The sequence below is a fragment of the Oncorhynchus masou genome, chromosome 23 (assembly GCF_036934945.1).
Source record: "Oncorhynchus masou masou isolate Uvic2021 chromosome 23, UVic_Omas_1.1, whole genome shotgun sequence".
Classification (NCBI taxonomy): Eukaryota; Metazoa; Chordata; class Actinopteri; order Salmoniformes; family Salmonidae; genus Oncorhynchus; species Oncorhynchus masou.
In genome coordinates, this window is record NC_088234.1 from 2,856,503 (window position 1) to 2,879,120 (window position 22,618).

At 46.6% G+C, this 22,618-nt stretch overlaps 1 protein-coding gene across 1 annotated transcript in view; it reads right to left on the reverse strand.

Moving 5' to 3' along the window:
- LOC135510170 (low affinity immunoglobulin gamma Fc region receptor III-A-like) overlaps positions 1-22,618 on the reverse strand; it is a 47,863-nt gene that overhangs the window by 17,039 nt on the left and 8,206 nt on the right. The window contains exon 2 of the mRNA XM_064930956.1: positions 7,842-7,886. Coding sequence (XP_064787028.1) covers positions 7,842-7,886 — 45 coding nt within the window. The remainder of the gene's footprint in view (positions 1-7,841; positions 7,887-22,618) is intronic.

The following is a 22,618-nucleotide window of genomic DNA, read 5'->3' on the forward strand; positions in this document are numbered from 1 at the left end:
AAGCTCTTTGCCACCTTCTCCTCCCTCCTGAATCCTCCTCCCCCTCCCCCCCTCCTCCCTCTCTGCAGATGACTTCGTCAACCATTTTGAAAAGAAGGTCGACGACATCCGATCCTCGTTTGCTAAGTCAAACGACACCGCTGGTTCTGCTCACACTGCCCTACCCTGTGCTCTGACCTCTTTCTCCCCTCTCTCTCCAGATGAAATCTCGCTTCTTGTGACGGCCGGCCGCCCAACAACCTGCCCGCTCGACCCTATCCCCTCCTCTCTCCTCCAGACCATTTCCGGGGACCTTCTCCCTTACCTCACCTCGCTCATCAACTCATCCCTGACCGCTGGCTACGTCCCTTCCGTCTTCAAGAGAGCGAGAGTTGCACCCCTTCTGAAAAAACCTACACTCGATCCCTCCGATGTCAACAACTACAGACCAGTATCCCTTCTTTCTTTTCTCTCCAAAACTCTTGAACGTGCCGTCCTTGGCCAGCTCTCCCGCTATCTCTCTCAGAATGACCTTCTTGATCCAAATCAGTCAGGTTTCAAGACTAGTCATTCAACTGAGACTGCTCTTCTCTGCATCACGGAGGCGCTCCGCACTGCTAAAGCTAACTCTCTCTCCTCTGCTCTCATCCTTCTAGACCTATCGGCTGCCTTCGATACTGTGAACCATCAGATCCTCCTCTCCACCCTCTCCGAGTTGGGCATCTCCGGCGCGGCCCACGCTTGGATTGCGTCCTACCTGACAGGTCGCTCCTACCAGGTGGCGTGGCGAGAATCTGTCTCCTCGCCACGCGCTCTCACCACTGGTGTCCCCCAGGGCTCTGTTCTAGGCCCTCTCCTATTCTCGCTATACACCAAGTCACTTGGCTCTGTCATAACCTCACATGGTCTCTCCTATCATTGCTATGCAGACGACACACAATTAATCTTCTCCTTTCCCCCTTCTGATGACCAGGTGGCGAATCGCATCTCTGCATGTCTGGCAGACATATCAGTGTGGATGACGGATCACCACCTCAAGCTGAACCTCGGCAAGACGGAGCTGCTCTTCCTCCCGGGGAAGGACTGCCCGTTCCATGATCTCGCCATCACGGTTGACAACTCCATTGTGTCCTCCTCCCAGAGCGCTAAGAACCTTGGCGTGATCCTGGACAACACCCTGTCGTTCTCAACCAACATCATGGCGGTGGCCCGTTCCTGTAGGTTCATGCTCTACAACATCCGCAGAGTACGACCCTGCCTCACACAGGAAGCGGCGCAGGTCCTAATCCAGGCACTTGTCATCTCCCGTCTGGATTACTGCAACTCGCTGTTGGCTGGGCTCCCTGCCTGTGCCATTAAACCCCTACAACTCATCCAGAACGCCGCAGCCCGTCTGGTGTTCAACCTTCCCAAGTTCTCTCACGTCACCCCGCTCCTCCGCTCTCTCCACTGGCTTCCAGTTGAAGCTCGCATCCGCTACAAGACCATGGTGCTTGCCTACGGAGCTGTGAGGGGAACGGCACCGCAGTACCTCCAGGCTCTGATCAGGCCCTACACCCAAGCAAGGGCACTGCGTTCATCCACCTCTGGCCTGCTCGCCTCCCTACCATTGAGGAAGTACAGTTCCCGCTCAGCCCAGTCAAAACTGTTCGCTGCTCTGGCCCCCCAATGGTGGAACAAACTCCCTCACGACGCCAGGACAGCGGAGTCAATCACCACCTTCCGGAGACACCTGAAACCCCACCTCTTCAAGGAATACCTAGGATAGGATAAGTAATCCTTCTCACCACCCCCCCTTAATGATTTAGATGCACTATTGTAAAGTGGCTGTTCCACTGGATGTCAGAAGGTGAATTCACCAATTTGTAAGTCGCTCTGGATAAGAGCGTCTGCTAAATGACTTAAATGTAATGTAAATGTAAATGTGATATGAGTCTGGAAGGAGAGTTTACAGTCTAGCCAGACACCTAGGTACTTATAGATGTCCACATATTCAAGGTTGGAACCATCCAGGGTGGTGATGCTGGTCAGGCGTGCGGGTGCAGGCAGCGAACGGTTGAAAAGCATGCATTTGGTTTTACTAGCGTTTAAGAGCAGTTGGAGGCCACGGAAGGAGTGTTGTATGGCATTGAAGCTCGTTTGGAGGTTAGATAGCACAGTGTCCAAGGACGGGCCGGAAGTATATAGAATGGTGTCGTCTGCGTAGAGGTGGATCAGGGAATCGCCCGCAGCAAGAGCAACATCATTGATATATACAGAAAAAAAGAGTCGGCCCGAGGATTGAACCCTGTGGCACCCCCATAGAGACTTCCAGAGGACCGGACAGCATGCCCTCCGATTTGACACACTGAACTCTGTCTGCAAAGTAATTGGTGAACCAGGCAAGGCAGTCATCCGAAAAACCGAGGCTACTGAGTCTGCCGATAAGAATATGGTGATTGACCGAGTCGAAAGCCTTGGCAAGGTCGATGAAGACGGCTGCACAGTACTGTATTTTATCGATGGCGGTTATGATATCGTTTAGTACCTTGAGCCTGGCTGAGGTGCACCCGTGACCGGCTCGGAAACCAGATTGCACAGCGGAGAAGGTACGGTTGGATTCAAGATGGACAGTGACCTGTTTGTTGACTTGGCTTTCGAAGACCTTAGATAGGCATGTTAGGATGGATATTGATCTGTAACAGTTTGGGTCCAGGGTGTCTCCCCCTTTGAAGAGGGGGATGACTGCGGCAGCTTTCCAGTCCTTGGGGATCTCAGACGATATGAAAGAGAGGTTGAACAGGCTGGTAATAGGGGTTGCGACAATGGCGACGGATAGTTTCAGAAATAGAGGGTCCAGATTATCAAGCCCAACTGATTTGTACGGGTCCAGGTTTTGCAGCTCTTTCAGAACATCTGCTATCTGGATTTGGGTAAAGGAGAACCTGGAGAGGCTTGGGCGAGTAGCTGCAGGGGGCCGGAGCTGTTGGCCGAGGTTGGAGTAGCCAGGCGGAAGGCATGGCCAGCCGTTGAGAAATGCTTGTTGAAGTTTTCGATAATCATGGATTTATTGGTGGTGACCGTGTTACCTAGCCTCAGTGCAGTGGGCAGCTGGGAGGAGGTGCTCTTGTTCTCCATGGACTTCACAGTGTCCCAGAACTTTTTGGAGTTGGAGCAACAGGATGCAAACTTCTGCCTGAAGAAGCTGGCCTTAGCTTTCCTGACTGACTGCGTGTATTGGTTCCTGACTTCCCTGAACAGTTGCATATCGCGGGGACTGTTCGATGCTATTGCAGTCCGCCACAGGATGTTTTTGTGCTGGTCGAGGGCAGTCAGATCTGGAGTGAACCAAGGGCTATATCTGTTCTTAGTTCTGCATTTTTGAACGGAGCATGCTAATCTAAAATGGTGAGGAAGTTACTTTTAAAGAATGACCAGGCATCCTCAACTGACGGGATGAGGTCAATGTCCTTCCAGGATACCCGGGCCAGGTCGATTAGAAAGGCCTGCTCACAGAAGTGTTTTAGGGAGCGTTTGACAGTGATGAGGGGTGGTCTTTTGACTGCGGCTCCGTAGCGGATACAGGCAATGAGGCAGTGATCACTGAGATCCTGGTTGAAGACAGCGAAGGTGTATTTGGAGGGCCAGTTGGTCAGGATGACGTCTATGAGGGTGCCCTTGTTTACAGATTTAGGGTTGTACCTGGTGGGTTCCTTGATGATTTGTGTGAGATTGAGGGCATCTAGCTTAGATTGTAGGACTGCCGGGGTGTTAAGCATATCCCAGTTTAGGTCACCTAACAGAACAAACTCTGAAGCTAGATGGGGGGCAATCAATTCACAAATGGTGTCCAGGGCACAGCTGGGTGCTGAGGGGGGTCGGTAGCAGGCGGCAACAGTGAGAGACTTATTTATGGAGAGAGTAATTTTCAAAATTAGTAGTTCGAACTATTTGGGTATGGACCTGGAAAGTATGACATTACTTTGCAGGCTAACTCCTCCCCCTTTGGCAGTTCTATCTTGACGGAAGATGTTATAGTTGGGTATGGAAATCTCAGAATTTTGGGTGGACTTCCTGAGCCAGGATTCAGACACGGCAAGGACATCAGGGTTAGCAGAGTGTGCTAAAGCAGTGAGTAAAAGAAACTTAGGGAGGAGGCTTCTGATGTTGACATGCATGGAACCAAGGCTTTTCGATCACAGAAGTCAACAAATGAGGGTGCCTGGGGACATGCAGGGCCTGGGTTTACCTCCACATCACCCGCGGAACAGAGGAGGAGTAGTATGAGGGTGCGGCTAAAGGCTATCAAAACTGGTCGCCTCGGCGTTGGGGACAGAGAATGAAAGGAGCAGATTTCTGGGCATGGTAGAATATATTCAGATATAATGCGCAGACAGGGGTATGGTGGGGTGCGGGTACAGCGGAGGTAAGCCCAGGCACTGGGTGATGAGAGAGGTTGTATCTCTGGACATGCTGGTTGTAATGGGTGAGGTCACCGCATGTGTGGGAGGTGGGACAAAGGAGGTATCAGGGGTATGAAGAGTGGAACTAGGTGCTCCATTGTAAACTAAAACAATGATAACTAACCTGAACAACAGTATACAAGGCATATTGACATTTGAGAGAGACATACAGTAATCACAGGTGTTGAATTGGGAGAGCTAGCTAAAACAGTAGCTAAAACAGTAGGTGAGACAACAGCTAATCAGCTAGCACAACAACAGCAGGTAAAATGGCGTTGGCTAGGCAGGGAGGGTCGTATTAACTACACACAGAGCCTGAGTGCGGCTAGGGCCGACAGATAAAACATAAACAAGCAGAATGGAGTACCGTGATTAATGGACAGTCTAGCATGCATCAGCTATGTAGCCAAGTGATCAGTGTCCAGGGGGCAGCGGTGGATGGGGCAGGGAAGCTGGACTGGCGAGTGTTATCCAGGTTAAAAAACAGTTAGCAGTGGCTAACAATGACTAAATAGCTTGTAGCTAGTTAGCTTGTTAGCTTCTGGAGGTTCTTAAGTGTGTTCTAAAAATTAAAAATAATAGCGATTCCGTATCACATTGGGTGAGGCAGGTTACCGGAAGGTATAAACAAATTACAAATCGAAAAGAGATTGAAAGTAAATATGGGTCCAGTGAGTGTTTGGGACGCGGCGATTCAGACGGTTAGCAGGCCTGTGCTAACAAGCTAACAGTTAGTAGGCCAGGGCTAAACAGGGTAGCAGTTAGCGGACCGGGGCAAAACAAGCTAGCAGTTAGCAAGCAAGGAGATAGCAAGGGCTAGAAAGTTAGCCTTTTGGGGACGTCGCGATGGGGTGAGTCTGTTTATTCCTCTTCATGCGGTGACATCGATAGACCGGTCGTGGGTCCGGATATTGTAGCCCAGGAGTATGCTTTGGTGGTAGCACAGGAGCTCTGGCCGGGCTAGCTTCAAGCTAAGTGGGTGGAAACGCTAGCCAGGAGTAATCATCCGGTGTTGCGGTTAGCTAGATAGCTAGTTGTGAGGAATCCAGCTGAAAATGTTCCGTTTGCGGTGGGAATCCGGTGGGAATCCGGGGATAAAAAATAAATAGGTCCGTTATGCTCTGGTTAGAGTCGCGTTGTTTGAACTGGCGAGAGCTTTCCGCGCTAAAAGGTTACCTGATGACCGGTTGACCGCTAGCAATGGTTTGCTGACTGATAGCTGGTAGCTAGCTGGTAGCTTCAGTTGAGGGGTTCCGGATCCAAAGTAGATATACTTTAGAAGAAAATAGCTACATTGGGTGAGGCGGGTTGCAGGAGAGTATTTAGAAGTTGAGGTTTAACAAAATGTTTTAATAAAAGATATGGGAAGAAAAATATGTTAAAAAATTATTTAAAAAAACGATATATAGAAGGGACACGACAAGACGTTCGACTGCTACACCATCTTGGACTAATCACTCAATGTGTAGGTTAGTGTGGATTAGTGTGGGGTAGGTAGGGTTAGTGTGGGATAGTGTGGGATAGGTAGGGTTATTGTGGGGGTAGTGTGGGGTAGGTAGGGTTAGTGTGGGATAGTGTGGGGTAAGTAGGGTTAGTGTGGGTTAGTGTGGGGTAAGTAGGGTTAGTGTGGGTTAGTGTGGGGTTGTGTGGGGTAGGTAGGGTTAGTGTGGGGTAGGGAGGGTTATTGTGGGGATAGTGTGGGGTAGGTAGGGTTAGTGTGGGTTAGTGTGGGGTCGTGTGGGATAGGTAGGGTTAGTGTGGATTAGTGTTGGTTAGTGTGGGGTAGGTAGGGTTAGTGTGGGGTAGGTAGGGTTAGTGTGGATTAGTGTGGGGGTAGGTAGGATATGTAGGGTTAGTGTGGGGGTAGTGTGGGGTAGGTAGGGTTAGTGTGGATTAGTGTGGGGTAGGTAGGGTTAGTGTGGGGGTAGGTAGGGTTAGTGTGGGGTAGTGTGGGGGTAGGTAGGATAGGTAGGGTTAGTGTGGGGGTAGTGTGGGGTAGTTAGGTTTAGTGTGGGGTAGGTAGGGTTAGTGTATGGTAGGTAGGGTTACTGTAGGCATAGGTAGGGTTAAGGAGGGTTAGTGTGGGGTAGTGTGGGATAGGTAGGGTTAGTGTGGGGGTAGTGTGGGGTAGGTAGGGTTAGTGTGGTGTAGGTAGGGTTAGTGTATGGTAGGTAGGGTTATTGTAGGCATAGGTAGGGTTAAGGAGGGTTAGTGTGGGGTAGTGTGGGATAGGTAGGGTTAGTGTGGATTAGTGTGGGGTAGGTAGGGTTAGTGTGGGGGTAGGTAGGATAGGTAGGGTTAGTGTAGGGTAGGGAGGGTTAGTGTGGGGTAGGTAGGGTTAGTGTGGGGGTAGTGTGGGGTAGGTAGGTTACTGTAAAGGAACTGTGGGGTAGGTAGGGTTAGTGTGGGGGTAGTGTGGGGTAGGTAGGGTTAGTACAGGGTAGGTAGGGTTAGTGTATGGGGTAGGTAGGGTTAGTGTATTGTAGGTAGGGTTAGTGTGGGGTGGGTAGTGTGGGGTAGGTAGGATTAGTGTGGATTAGTGTGGGGTTAGTGTGGGGTAGGTAGGGTTAGTGTTGGTTAGTGTGGGGTAGGTAGGGTTAGTGTGGAGTAGTGTGGGGTAGGTAGGGTTAGTGTGGGTTAGTGTGGGGTAGGTAGGGGTAGTGTGCGGTGGTTAGTGTTAGTATGGGGGTAGTGTGTGGTAGGTAGGATAGGTAGGGTTAGTGTAGGGTAGGTAGGGTTAGTGTGGGGGTAGTGTGGGGTAGGTAGGGTTCGTGTGGATTAGTGTGGGGGTAGTGTGGGGTAGGTAGGGTTAGTGTGGGGTTAGTGTCGGGTAGGTAGGGTTAGTGTGGGGGTAGTGTGGGGTAGGTAGGGTTAGTGTGGATTAGTGTGGGGTAGGGAGGGTTATTGTGGGGGTAGTGTGGGGTAGGTAGGGTTAGTGTGGGATAGGTAGGGTTAGTGTGGGATAGGTAGGGTTAGTGTGGATTAGTGTGGGGTAGGTAGTGTTAGTGTGGGGGTAGTGTGGTTTAGGTAGGGTTAGTGTGGGTTAGGTAGTGTGGGTTAGGTAGGGTTAGTGTGGATTAGTGTGGGGTAGTGTGGGGTAGGGTTAGTGTGGGGTTAGTGTGGGGTAGGTAGGTTTAGTGTGGGGTAGTGTGGGATAGGTAGGGTTAGTGTGGGTTAGTGTGGGGTAGGTATGATAGGTAGGGTTAGTGTAGGGTAGGTCGGGTTACTGTAGCGGTACTGTGGTGTAGGTGGGTTTAGTGTAGGGGTTGTGTGGGGTAGGTAAGGGCAGGTAGGGTTTGTGTATGGTAGGTAAGATTAGTGTAGGTACGGTAATGTGGGGTAGGGAGGGTTATGAATAAATTAATATAGAGAAATGTTACTATTATAGAACAGATGATGAATTTAAATTAATGTACTCACCTCCACCTTGTCCGAGGCTACAGCATACCAGTGTACTCAACAGCACTGAAACACACAGAGAGAACTATCACTATGGTACATGATGGAAACACTGAAACACACAGAGAGAACTATCACTATGGTACATGATGGAAACACTGAAATAGACAGAGAGAACTATCACTATGGTACATAATGGAAACACTGAGCTTTACCACAGATAATGTCAATAGTGACACATTTGTGAGTCAGTCTAATTAACATAATACAAACATCCAACAAAATCATTCAGTTTAAGACGTATCTGTTTTTTTGCTTTTAATTCAACACATTCCCTTTATTGGCCTTCCACATCGACCTTGGAAGGTGTGTTTTGCTCTACGATCCCCAAAAGTGTCACAAGACTCGGCTGAAGGTAACCCATACAAGTGAATGGTAGTATGGAGATATACAGTGCCTTGCGAAAGTATTCGGCCCCCTTGAACTTTGCGACCTTTTGCCACATTTCAGGTTTCAAACATAAAGATATAAAACTGTACGTTTTTGTGAAGAATCAACAACAAGTGGGACACAATCATGAAGTGGAACGACATTTATTGGATATTTCAAACTTTTTTAACAAATCAAAAACTGAAAAATTGGGCGGACAAAATTATTCAGCTCAATTAAGTTAATACTTTATAGCGCCACCTTTTGCTGCGATTACAGCTGTAAATCGCTTGGGGTATGTCTCTATCAGTTTTGCACATCGAGAGACTGAACTTTAAACTACACTTTTTATGGATATCTTTAAGAAATGGCTTTCTTGCCACTCTTCCATAAAGGCCAGATTTGTGCAATACCATGGAGACAGCTAGTCTAACTGGGGTCTGATACCATGGAGACAGCTAGTATAACTGGGGTGTAATTCCATGGAGACAGCTAGTCTAACTGGGGTCTGATACCATAGAGACAGCTAGTCTAACTGGGGTTTGATAACATGGAGACAGCTAGTCTAACTGGGGTCTGATACCATAGAGACAGCTAGTCTAACTGGGGTTTGATACCATAGAGACAGCTAGTCTAACTGGGGTCTGATACCATGGAGACAGCTAGTCTAACTGGGGTCTGATACCATGGAGACAGCTAGTCTATAGTCTAACTGGGGTCTGATACCATGGAGACAGCTAGTCTAACTGGGGTCTGATACCATGTAGACAGCTAGTCTAACTGGGGTCTGATACCATGGAGACAGCTAGTCTAACTGGGGTCTGATACCATGGAGACAGCTAGTCTAACTGGGGTCTGATACCATAGAGACAGCTAGTCTAACTGGGGTCTGATACCATGGAGACAGCTAGTCTAACTGGGGTCTGATACCATGGAGACAACTAGTCTAACTGGGGTCTGATACCATGGAGACAGCTAGTCTAACTGGGGTCTGATACCATAGAGACAGCTAGTCTAACTGGGGTCTGATACCATGGAGACAGCTAGTCTAACTGGGGTCTGATACCATGGAGACAGCTAGTATAACTGGGGTGTAATTCCATGGAGACAGCTAGTCTAACTGGGGTCTGATACCATAGAGACAGCTAGTCTAACTGGGGTCTGATACCATGGAGACAGCTAGTCTAACTGGGGTCTGATACCATGGAGACAGCTAGTCTAACTGGGGTTTGATACCATGGAGACAGCTAGTCTAACTGGGGTCTGATACCATGGAGACAGCTAGTCTAACTGGGGTCTGATACCATGGAGACAGCTAGTCTAACTGGGGTCTGATACCATGTAGACAGCTAGTCTAACTGGGGTCTGATACCATGGAGACAGCTAGTCTAACTGGGGTCTGATACCATGTAGACAGCTAGTCTAACTGGGGTCTGATACCATGGAGACAGCTAGTCTAACTGGGGTCTGATACCATAGAGACAGCTAGTCTAACTGGGGTCTGATACCATGGAGACAGCTAGTCTAACTGGGGTCTGATACCATGGAGACAGCTAGTCTAACTGGGGTCTGATACCATAGAGACAGCTAGTCTAACTGGGGTCTGATACCATGGAGACAGCTAGTCTAACTGGGGTCTGATACCATGGAGACAGCTAGTCTAACTGGGGTCTGATACCAGAGAGACAGCTAGTCTAACTGGGGTCTGATACCATGGAGACAGTTAGTCTAACTGGGGTCTGATACCATAGAGACAGCTAGTCTAACTGGGGTCTGATACCATGGAGACAGCTAGTCTAACTGGGGTCTGATACCATGGAGACAGCTAGTCTAACTGGGGTCTGATACCATGGAGACAGCCAGTCTAACTGGGGTCTGATACCATAGAGACAGCTTGTCTAACTGGGGTCTGATACCATAGAGACAGCTAGTATAACTGGGGTCTGATACCATGGAGGCAGCTAGTCTAACTGGGGTCTGATACCATGGAGACAGCTAGTCTAACTGGGGTCTGATACCATGGAGACAGCTAGTCTAACTGGGTTCTGATACCATGGAGACAGCTAGTCTAACTGGGGTCTGATACCATGGAGACAGCTAGTCTAACTGGGGTCTGATACCATGGAGACAGCTAGTCTAACTGGGGTCTGATACCATGGAGACAGCTAGTCTAACTGGGGTCTGATACCATGGAGACAGCTAGTCTAACTGGGGTCTGATACCATAGAGACAGCTAGTCTAACTGGGGTCTGATACCATAGAGACAGCTAGTCTAACTGGGGTCTGATACCATGGAGACAGCTAGTCTAACTGGGGTCTGATACCATGGAGACAGCTAGTCTAACTGGGGTCTGATACCAGAGAGACAGCTAGTCTAACTGGGGTCTGATACCATAGAGACAGCTAGTCTAACTGGGGTCTGATACCATGGAGACAGCTAGTCTAACTGGGGTCTGATACCATAGAGACAGCTAGTCTAACTGGGGTCTGATACCATAGAGACAACTCGTCTAATTGGGGTCTGATACCATGGAGACAGCTAGTCTAACTGGGGTCTGATACCATGGAGACAGCTAGTCTAACTGGGGTCTGATACCATGGAGATAGCTAGTATAACTGGGGTCTGATACCATAGAGACAGCTAGTCTAACTGGGGTCTGATACCATGGAGACAGCTAGTCTAACTGGGGTCTGATACCATGGAGACAGCTAGTCTAACTGGGGTCTGATACCATGGAGACAGCTAGTCTAACTGGGGTCTGATACCATGGAGACAGCTAGTCTAACTGGGGTCTGATACCATGGAGACAGCTAGTCTAACTGGGGTCTGATACCATAGAGACAGCTAGTCTAACTGGGGTCTGATACCATGGAGACAGCTAGTCTAACTGGGGTCTGATACCATGGAGACAGCTAGTCTAACTGGGGTCTGATACCATGGAGACAGCCAGTCTAACTGGGGTCTGATACCATAGAGACAGCTTGTCTAACTGGGGTCTGATACCATAGAGACAGCTAGTATAACTGGTGTCTGATACCATGGAGGCAGCTAGTCTAACTGGGGTCTGATACCATGGAGACAGCTAGTCTAACTGGGGTCTGATACCATGGAGACAGCTAGTCTAACTGGGGTCTGATACCATGGAGACAGCTAGTCTAACTGGGGTCTGATACCATGGAGACAGCTAGTCTAACTGGGGTCTGATACCATGGAGACAGCTAGTCTAACTGGGGTCTGATACCATGGAGACAGCTAGTCTAACTGGGGTCTGATACCATGGAGACAGCTAGTCTAACTGGGGTCTGATACCATGGAGACAGCTAGTCTAACTGGGGTCTGATACCATGGAGACAGCTAGTCTAACTGGGGTCTGATACCATGGAGACAGCTAGTCTAACTGGGGTCTGATACCATAGAGACAGCTAGTCTAACTGGGGTCTGATACCATGGAGACAGCTAGTCTAACTGGGGTTTGATACAATGGAGACAGCTAGTCTAACTGGGGTCTGATACCATGGAGACAGCTAGTCTAACTGGGGTCTGATACCATGGAGACAGCTAGTCTAACTGGGGTCTGATACCATGGAGACAGCTAGTCTAACTGGGGTCTGATACCATGGAGACAGCTAGTCTAACTGGGGTCTGATACCATGGAGACAGCTAGTCTAACTGGGGTCTGATACCATGGAGACAGCTAGTCTAACTGGGGTCTGATACCATGGAGACAGCTAGTCTAACTGGGGTCTGATACCATGGAGACAGCTAGTCTAACTGGGGTCTGATACCATGGAGACAGCTAGTCTAACTGGGGTCTGATACCATGGAGACTGCTAGTCTAACTGGGGTCTGATACCATGGAGACAGCTAGTATAACTGGGGTGTAATTCCATGGAGACAGCTAGTATAACTGGGGTCTGATACCATAGAGACAGCTAGTCTAACTGGGGTCTGATACCATGGAGATAGCTAGTCTAACTGGGGTCTGATACCATGGAGACAGCTAGTATAACTGGGGTCTGATACCATGGAGATAGCTAGTATAACTGGGGTCTGATACCATGGAGATAGATAGTATAACTGGGGTCTGATACCATGGAGACAGCTAGTCTAACTGGGGTCTGATACCATGGAGACAGCTAGTCTAACTGGGGTCTGATACCATGGAGACAGCTAGTCTAACTGGGGTCTGATACCATGGAGACAGCTAGTCTAACTGGGGTCTGATACCATGGAGACAGCTAGTCTAACTGGGGTCTGATACCATGGAGACAGCTAGTCTAACTGGGGTCTGATACCATGGAGACAGCTAGTCTAACTGGGGTCTGATACCATAGAGACAGCTAGTCTAACTGGGGTCTGAAACCATGGAGACAGCTAGTCTAACTGGGGTCTGATACCATGGAGACAGCTAGTCTAACTGGGGTCTGATACCATGGAGACAGCTAGTCTAACTGGGGTCTGAAACCATGGAGACAGCTAGTCTAACTGGGGTCTGATACCATGGAGACAGCTAGTCTAACTGGGGTCTGATACCATGGAGACAGCTAGTCTAACTGGGGTCTGATACCATGGAGACAGCTAGTCTAACTGGGGTCTGAAACCATGGAGACAGCTAGTCTAACTGGGGTCTGATACCATGGAGACAGCTAGTCTAACTGGGGTCTGAAACCATGGAGACAGCTAGTCTAACTGGGGTCTGATACCATGGAGACAGCTAGTCTAACTGGGGTCTGATACCATGGAGACAGCTAGTCTAACTGGGGTCTGATACCATAGAGACAGCTAGTATAACTGGGGTCGATGTAAAATTAAAATAACATTACAGACAGAAGACTTTAAAATTGACAAACTTAAAAACAGGTTTGCTGTTCACTTGCGCTAAAACGATGGGAATGCCATGTCCTCATGACTCTGTATAATACTGTATATTAGATGTAAGGGATTTCACCCCGTAGTGGACAAAAATGAATGGCAAGTTATTGGCATAGGCCAAACCATGCACACATTGGCCAATACCACCCAAAGCGGCGTTGATTCATGCAAAGTTTACTGCTATTGCCATATGGGTATTGCCAGTTGTAACACTTCAAAAATCCAACAGGTGGCGATTGCACTCCACCATGGTTTTTCATATTGGTATTGGACTCCAAGTCAACATCCAAAAGCCAAATTTTGAAAAAACGAATTTTTTGAAAAAAACGTATCACCCCTTAAAAAAGTGCTTTCTGGACCGTTTTTCGAAATTCTTTCGCTTTTTTTGACAATTACACATGTATAAGAACTGTATGAAAATACTTTTGTCCAATTTTATTAACATAATTTTTTTAATTTTTTTACTTGCGCATATTGCATATGTTTTGTCCATTTGCAATATGATTTCATAGGAAGTCAGAAGTCAAAAGTCAAAAATTCTTAAATTTCATAAAAAACTTCACACACCCCTAAAAAAGTGCTTTCTGGACCGTTTTTCGAAATTTTTCGCATTTTGTGTCAGTTACACACGTATAAGAACTGTATCAACATACTTTAGTCATATTTTATTATCATAATTTTTTTTTTTTTTTTTTTTTACTTGCGCATATTGCATGTGTTTTGTCCATCTGCAATATGATTTCATAGGAAGTCAGAAGTCAAAAGTCAAAAATTATTAAATTTCATAAAAAACTTCACACACCCCTAAAAAAGTGCTTTCTGGACCGTTTTTTGAAATTTTTTCGCATTTTGTGTCAGTTACACACGTATAAGAACTGTATCAACATACTTTAGTCATATTTTATTATTATAATGTTTTTGTTTTTTTTTGCTTGTGCATAAGGCATATGTTTTGTGGGGGCCAAATGTCATAAGAAATTTGACATGCTCAAAAATCCTTCAGAAATGCAAAATTGACTGGCCTGATGAACTCGGGATGGCCGGGCAGTGATTGTTGTTCCTTTCAATCACTCGTGGTGTTGATTTCATCATGTCCATTTGTTTATGTTTTCTCACTTTTGCAAAGTCACTGTGCATTTGCCATATGGTTAACTGGGCATTCACCATCACCAATTTGTCATGCCATAAAAATCATGCAGGAATGCCAAATTGACTGGCCCGATGAACTCGGGATGGCTGGGCAGTGATTCTGGTACCTCTCCATCGCTCGTTTGGGTTGATTTCAGAATGTCGCTTTTGGTGATGGTACCTCACTGTTAAAACATATTGCAAATGTTCCTTACTTTTGCAAAGTCACTGAAAATTTTTGCAGGAATGCCAAATTGACTGGCCCGATGAAGTCGGGATGGCTTGGCAGTGATTCTGGTACCTCTCCATCGCTCGTTAGGGTTGATTCCAGAATGTCCATTTGGTGATTTTTCTCACTCTTTCAAAGTCACTGTGCAGTTGCCATATGGTTAACTGGGCAGTCACCATCACCAATTTGTCATGCTATAAAAATCATGCAGGAATGCCAAATTGACTGGCCCGATGACCTCGGGATGGCTGGGCAGTGATACTGGTACCTCTCCATGGCTTGTTTGGGTTGATTTCAGAATGTCGCTTTTGGTGATGGTACCTCACTGTTAAAACATATTGCAAATGTTCCTTACTTTTGCAAAGTCACTGAAAATTTTGCAGGAATGCCAAATTGACTGGCCCGATGAAGTCGGGATGGCTTGGCAGTGATTCTGGTACCTCTCCATCACTCGTTTGGGTTGATTTCAGAATGTCCATTTGGTCATGTTTTCTCACTTTTGCAAAGTCACTGTGCATTTGCCATATGGTTAACTGGGCAGTCACCATCACCAATTTGTCATGCCATAAAAATCATGCAGGAATGCCAAATTGACTGGCCCGATGACCTCAGGATGGCTGGGCAGTGATACTGGTACCTCTCCATGGCTCGTTTGGGTTGATTTCCAAATGTCGCTTTTGGTGATGGTACCTCACTGTTAAAACATATTGCAAATGTTCCTTACTTTTGCAAAGTCACTGAAAATTTTTGCAGGAATGCCAAATTGACTGGCCCGATGACCTCGGGATGGCTGGGCAGTGATACTGGTACCTCTCCATGGCTCGTTTGGGTTGATTTCAGAATGTCCATTTGGTGATTTTTCTCACTCTTTCAAAGTCACTGTGCATTTGCCATATGGTTAACTGGGCAGTCACCATCACCAATTTGTCATGCCATAAAAATCATGCAGGAATGCCAAATTGACTGGCCCGATGACATAGGGATGTCTGGGCAGTGATACTGGTACCTCTCCATGGCTCGTTTGGGTTGATTTCAGAATGTCGCTTTTGGTGATGGTACCTCACTGTTAAAACATATTGCAAATGTTCCTTACTTTTGCAAAGTCACTGAAAATTTTTGCAGGAATGCCAAATTGACTGGCCCGATGACCTCGGGATGGCTGGGCAGTGATACTGGTACCTCTCCATGGCTCGTTTGGGTTGATTTCCAAATGTCGCTTTTGGTGATGGTACCTCACTGTTAAAACATATTGCAAATGTTCCTTACTTTTGCAAAGTCACTGAAAATTTTGCAGGAATGCCAAATTGACTGGCCCGATGACCTCGGGATGGCTGGGCAGTGATACTGGTACCTCTCCATCGCTCGTTTGGGCTGATTTCAGAATGTCCATTTGGTGATTTTTCTCACTCTTTCAAAGTCACTGTGCATTTGCCATATGGTTAACTGGGCAGTCACCATCACCAATTTGTCATGCTATAAAAATCATGCAGGAATGCCAAATTGACTGGCCCGATGACCTCAGGATGGCTGGGCAGTGATTCTGGTACCTCTCCATCGCTCGTTTGGGTTGATTTCAGAATGTCGCTTTTGGTGATGGTACCTCACTGTTAAAACATATTGCAAATGTTCCTTACTTTTGCAAAGTCACTGAAAATTCTTGCAGGAATGCCAAATTGACTGGCCCGATGACCTCGGGATGGCTGGGCAGTGATACTGGTACCTCTCCATCGCTCGTTTGGGTTGATTTCAGAATGTCGCTTTTGGTGATGGTACCTCACTGTTAAAACATATTGCAAATGTTCCTTACTTTTGCAAAGTCACTGAAAATTTGTGCAGGAATGCCAAATTGACTGGCCCGATGAACTCGGGATGGCTTGGCAGTGATTCTGGTACCTCTCCATCACTCGTTAGGGTTGATTTCAGAATGTCCATTTGGTCATGTTTTCTCACTTTTGCAAAGTCACTGTGCATTTGCCATATGGTTAACTGGGCAGTCACCATCACCAATTTGTCATGCCATAAAAATCATGCAGGAATGCCAAATTGACTGGCCCGATGACATAGGGATGTCTGGGCAGTGATACTGGTACCTCTCCATCGCTCGTTTGGGTTGATTTCAGAATGTCGCTTTTGGTGATGGTACCTCACCGCTTAAACATATTGCTAATGGACAAGAGTCACCTGCAAGTCACCGTCCATCAGTCAATTTGATATCATTCTGACACCAAACTGATACAAACTGACACCAAACCCACTTTTCCCAACTCATTTAGGAGCCAAGTATAACATACTTCAGAGCTGGCCCAAAATTCACAAGGCCTTCGGTACAAAACATTAAAAAACCATAAAACACATAGTTACTTTCTAGCTGCGGGGCCAGTTCGGACATTATGTGTAGTCCTATGTGAGGCGACCCCGAATCCCGAGTTTCGGCCCGATAGGTCATTTGGTGTCCGAGTAAAAGCCTAATTGGTGCTGAAAATCCACTTTTTTCAATGCCTTGCTACGGGGTCCTTGAATGAGCTATCGGACCGAGATGTTGGGTTCTGTCTCTATGGGCCAAGACGGTCACAATGCACCTAGTCTTGTGTCTCTGGGACATTTCTAAATGTCGCCATTTTCGTAATGGTCAAAATAAAATTGAAGTCATTGCAAATGTTCGACGCTGTTTCTCGGTCCGAGAACATTCTAGAGCGCCGTAACTCACCACGCACTATCTACCTGAGGTCTAGAACAGGATTCTAAAGTTTCGGAACTCTAGGTCTGACGGTTCTTTTTTAGCTCGAACAAAGCTAACTATTGGAGGCACTGTCAGTCTCTACACACCCCAATACGTCCCTCCATCCAAGTTGTGTATCTGTGTGATTTATTTTTCCTTTGAATTTTTATGGGAAAAATGACTGATTTACAGTTCATGGGGGTTGTCTAATCACACATATGAAGTTTTGGACAGATCTGATTTTTTTAACCCTTCCAAACAGCCCCTGAGACACCAATTATGGCACTTCCGGTTGGCACAGGAAGCTATAAATACACACATGTCTTGACTGACATAGAAACCTAGGGAATCCTGAGTTTTAAGTCTTTAAGTTGAGAATTGACTGATCTACACAGGGTTGAATAATGCAGAGGCCTCGGCACCTTTCGAGGTGATGTACATCCAAATACCTTTTGGGTCAATCTAACCACTTCCGGTTGCTCCAGGAAGCTTAGAATCGACACAGGTAGACCTCATAGTGGTCTGATGGAATGTCATAGAAGACAGGTTCATACAGCATTCATAACCCATAAAGACCCCAGGTTGTATTTAGGGGAGCAGGCAATGTATTCCTATGGGGAGAGGAGTCAATGCACACTGTTTTTTGTAAACACCTTCTTTTAACTGTGAAAGGTTAATGCCACACAGTCAAGGTTAGGCTTGCACAGATCGGGAGGACCTTAGGAACAGTCCTGTGTTTGAATTGTCCTTCTAAACCTAACGGTTCCGCCGCTGTCACCCAAAATCCAATGACATTGTGGTGCAGGCATCATTGTGGGCCTATTTTTCTCATGGTCGCTGCGCTCAGACCGAGCGAGCTACGGTCAAGAGGGGCACCTCGTTGGACTCGGCACGGCCTTGGGATTATGTTTATGCCATTGCCTGCTCTCTGTGTCTTTAAACACCACGCTTTGTCACTCCATCCTTGCTGTGTGTGTGTGAGAGCTTTTCTTTGACATCTGTTGGGAAAAATGACTGATTTACAGTTCATGGGGGTTGTCTAATCACACATATGAAGTTTTGGACAGATCTGATTTTTTTAACCCTTCCAAACAGCCCCTGAGTCACCAATTATGGCACTTCCGGTTGGCACAGGAAGCTGTAACTCAACATACATCCTCATTGGGCTATTCCATTAGAGAATCCTGAGTTTTAAGTCTTTACCATGAAAACTGACTGATTTACACAGGGTTCAATGCAATATGTCCATCAAATTGCAGGCAGTGTATGGGTATACACTTTTAGGGCGATTTGAACCACTTCCGGTTGGTCCAGGAAGCTTAGAATCGACACAGGTAGACCTTATAGTGGTCTGATGGACTGGTACCAAAGACAGGTTCATACAACATTCATAACCCATATAGACTCCAGGTTGTATTTAGTGGAGCAGCCAATATATTCCTATGGGGAGAGAAGTCAATGAACACTGTTTTTATGTAAACACCTTCTTTTGACTGTGAAGGGTTAATGTCACACGGTCAAGGATAGGCTTGGACAGATCAGGAGGACCTTAGGAACAGTCCTGTGGTTGAATTGTCTTTCTAAACCTAACGGTTCCGCCGCTGTCACCCAAAATCAAATGACGTACTGGTGAAGGCTTAATATTGGGCCTATTTTTCTCATGGTCGCCGCGCTCAGACCGAGCGAGCTACGGTCAAGCGGGCGCCTCGTTGGACTCGGCACAGTCTGGACTCTATGGTGATGCCATTGTTTGTGTTGATTTCAGAATGTCCATTTGGTCATGTTTTCTCACTTTTGCAAAGTCACTGTGCATTTGCCATATGGTTAACTGGGCAGTCACCATCACCAATTTGTCATGCCATAAAAATCATGCAGGAATGCCAAAATGACTGGCCCGATGACATAGGGATGGCTGGGCAGTGATTTTGGTACCTCTCCATCGCTCGTTTGGGTTGATTTCAGAATGTCGCTTTTGGTGATGGTACCTCACCGCTTAAACATATTGCAAATGTTCCTTACTTTTGCAAAGTCACAAAAAATTCTTGCAGGAATGCCAAATTGACTGGCCCGATGACCTCGGGATGGCTGGGCAGTGATACTGGTACCTCTCCATCGCTCGTTTGGGCTGATTTCAGAATGTCCATTTGGTGATTTTCTCACTCTTTCAAAGTCACTGTGCATTTGCCATATGGTTAACTGGGCAGTCACCATCACCAATTTGTCATGCTATAAAAATCATGCAGGAATGCCAAATTGACTGGCCCGATGACCTCAGGATGGCTGGGCAGTGATACTGGTACCTCTCCATCGCTCGTTTGGGTTGATTTCAGAATGTCGCTTTTGGTGATGGTACCTCACTGTTAAAACATATTGCAAATGTTCCTTACTTTTGCAAAGTCACTGAAAATTTGTGCAGGAATGCCAAATTGACTGGCCCGATGACCTCAGGATGGCTGGGCAGTGATACTGGTACCTCTCCATGGCTCGTTTGGGTTGATTTCAGAATGTCGCTTTTGGTGATGGTACCTCACTGTTAAAACATATTGCAAATGTTCCTTACTTTTGCAAAGTCACTGAAAATTTTTGCAGGAATGCCAAATTGACTGGCCAGATGACCTCAGGATGGCTGGGCAGTGATACTGGTACCTCTCCATGGCTCGTTTGGGTTGATTTCAGAATGTCGCTTTTGGTGATGGTACCTCACTGTTAAAACATATTGCAAATGTTCCTTACTTTTGCAAAGTCACTGAAAATTTTTGCAGGAATGCCAAATTGACTGGCCCGATGACCTCGGGATGGCTGGGCAGTGATACTGGTACCTCTCCATGGCTCGTTTGGGTTGATTTCAGAATGTCGCTTTTGGTGATGGTACCTCACTGTTAAAACATATTGCAAATGTTCCTTACTTTTGCAAAGTCACTGAAAATTTGTGCAGGAATGCCAAATTGACTGGCCCGATGAACTCGGGATGGCTTGGCAGTGATTCTGGTACCTCTCCATCACTCGTTAGGGTTGATTTCAGAATGTCCATTTGGTCATGTTTTCTCACTTTTGCAAAGTCACTGTGCATTTGCCATATGGTTAACTGGGCAGTCACCATCACCAATTTGTCATGCCATAAAAATCATGCAGGAATGCCAAATTGACTGGCCCGATGACATAGGGATGTCTGGGCAGTGATACTGGTACCTCTCCATCGCTCGTTTGGGTTGATTTCAAAATGTCGCTTTTGGTGATGGTACCTCACCGCTTAAACATATTGCTAATGGACAAGAGTCACCTGCAAGTCACCGTCCATCAGTCAATTTGATATCATTCTGACACCAAACTGATACAAACTGACACCAAACCCACTTTTCCCAACTCATTTAGGAGCCAAGTATAACATACTTCAGAGCTGGCCCAAAATTCACAAGGCCTTCGGTACAAAACATTAAAAAACCATAAAACACATAGTTACTTTCTAGCTGCGGGGCCAGTTCGGACATTATGTGTAGTCCTATGTGAGGCGACCCCGAATCCCGAGTTTCGGCTCGATAGGTCATTTGGTGTCCGAGTAAAAGCCTAATTGGTGCTGAAAATCCACTTTTTTCCATGCCTTGCTACGGGGTCCTTGAATGAGCTATCGGACCGAGATGTTGGGTTCTGTCTCTATGGGCCGAGACGGTCACAATGCACCTAGTCTTGTGTCTCTGGGACATTTCTAAATGTCGCCATTTTCGTAATGGTCAAAATGAATTGAAGTCATTGCAAATGTTCGACGCTGTTTCTCGGTCCGAGAACCTCCTAGAGCGCCGTAACTCACCACGCACTATCTACCTGAGGTCTAGAACAGGATTCTAAAGTTTCGGAACTCTAGGTCTGACGGTTCTTTTTAGCTCGAACAAAGCTAACTATTGGAGGCACTGTCAGTCTCTACACACCCCAATACGTCCCTCCATCCAAGTTGTGTATCTGTGTGATTTATTTTTCCTTTGAATTTTTATGGGAAAAATGACTGATTTACAGTTCATGGGGGTTGTCTAATCACACATATGAAGTTTTGGACAGATCTGATTTTTTTAACCCTTCCAAACAGCCCCTGAGACACCAATTATGGCACTTCCGGTTGGCACAGGAAGCTATAAATACACACATGTCTTGACTGACATAGAAACCTAGGGAATCCTGAGTTTTAAGTCTTTAAGTTGAGAATTGACTGATCTACACAGGGTTGAATAATGCAGAGGCCTCGGCACCTTTCGAGGTGATGTACATCCAAATACCTTTTGGGTCAATCTAACCACTTCCGGTTGCTCCAGGAAGCTTAGAATCGACACAGGTAGACCTCATAGTGGTCTGATGGAATGTCATAGAAGACAGGTTCATACAGCATTCATAACCCATAAAGACCCCAGGTTGTATTTAGGGGAGCAGGCAATGTATTCCTATGGGGAGAGAAGTCAATGCACACTGTTTTTTTGTAAACACCTTCTTTTAACTGTGAAAGGTTAATGCCACACAGTCAAGGTTAGGCTTGCACAGATCGGGAGGACCTTAGGAACAGTCCTGTGTTTGAATTGTCCTTCTAAACCTAACGGTTCCGCCGCTGTCACCCAAAATCCAATGACATTGTGGTGCAGGCATCATTGTGGGCCTATTTTTCTCATGGTCGCTGCGCTCAGACCGAGCGAGCTACGGTCAAGAGGGGCACCTCGTTGGACTCGGCACGGCCTTGGGATTATGTTTATGCCATTGCCTGCTCTCTGTGTCTTTAAACACCACGCTTTGTCACTCCATCCTTGCTGTGTGTGTGTGTGAGAGCTTTTCTTTGACATCTGTTGGGAAAAATGACTGATTTACAGTTCATGGGGGTTGTCTAATCACACATATGAAGTTTTGGACAGATCTGATTTTTTTAACCCTTCCAAACAGCCCCTGAGTCACCAATTATGGCACTTCCGGTTGGCACAGGAAGCTATAAATACACACATGTCTTGACTGACATAGAAACCTAGGGAATCCTGAGTTTTAAGTCTTTAAGTTGAGAATTGACTGATCTACACAGGGTTGAATAATGCAGAGGCCTCGGCACCTTTCGAGGTGATGTACATCCAAATACCTTTTGGGTCAATTTAACCACTTCCGGTTGCTCCAGGAAGCTTAGAATCGACACAGGTAGACCTCATAGTGGTCTGATGGAATGTCATAGAAGACAGGTTCATACAGCATTCATAACCCATAAAGACCCCAGGTTGTATTTAGGGGAGCAGGCAATGTATTCCTATGGGGAGAGAAGTCAATGCACACTGTTTTTTGTAAACACCTTCTTTTAACTGTGAAAGGTTAATGCCACACAGTCAAGGTTAGGCTTGCACAGATCGGGAGGACCTTAGGAACAGTCCTGTGTTTGAATTGTCCTTCTAAACCTAACGGTTCCG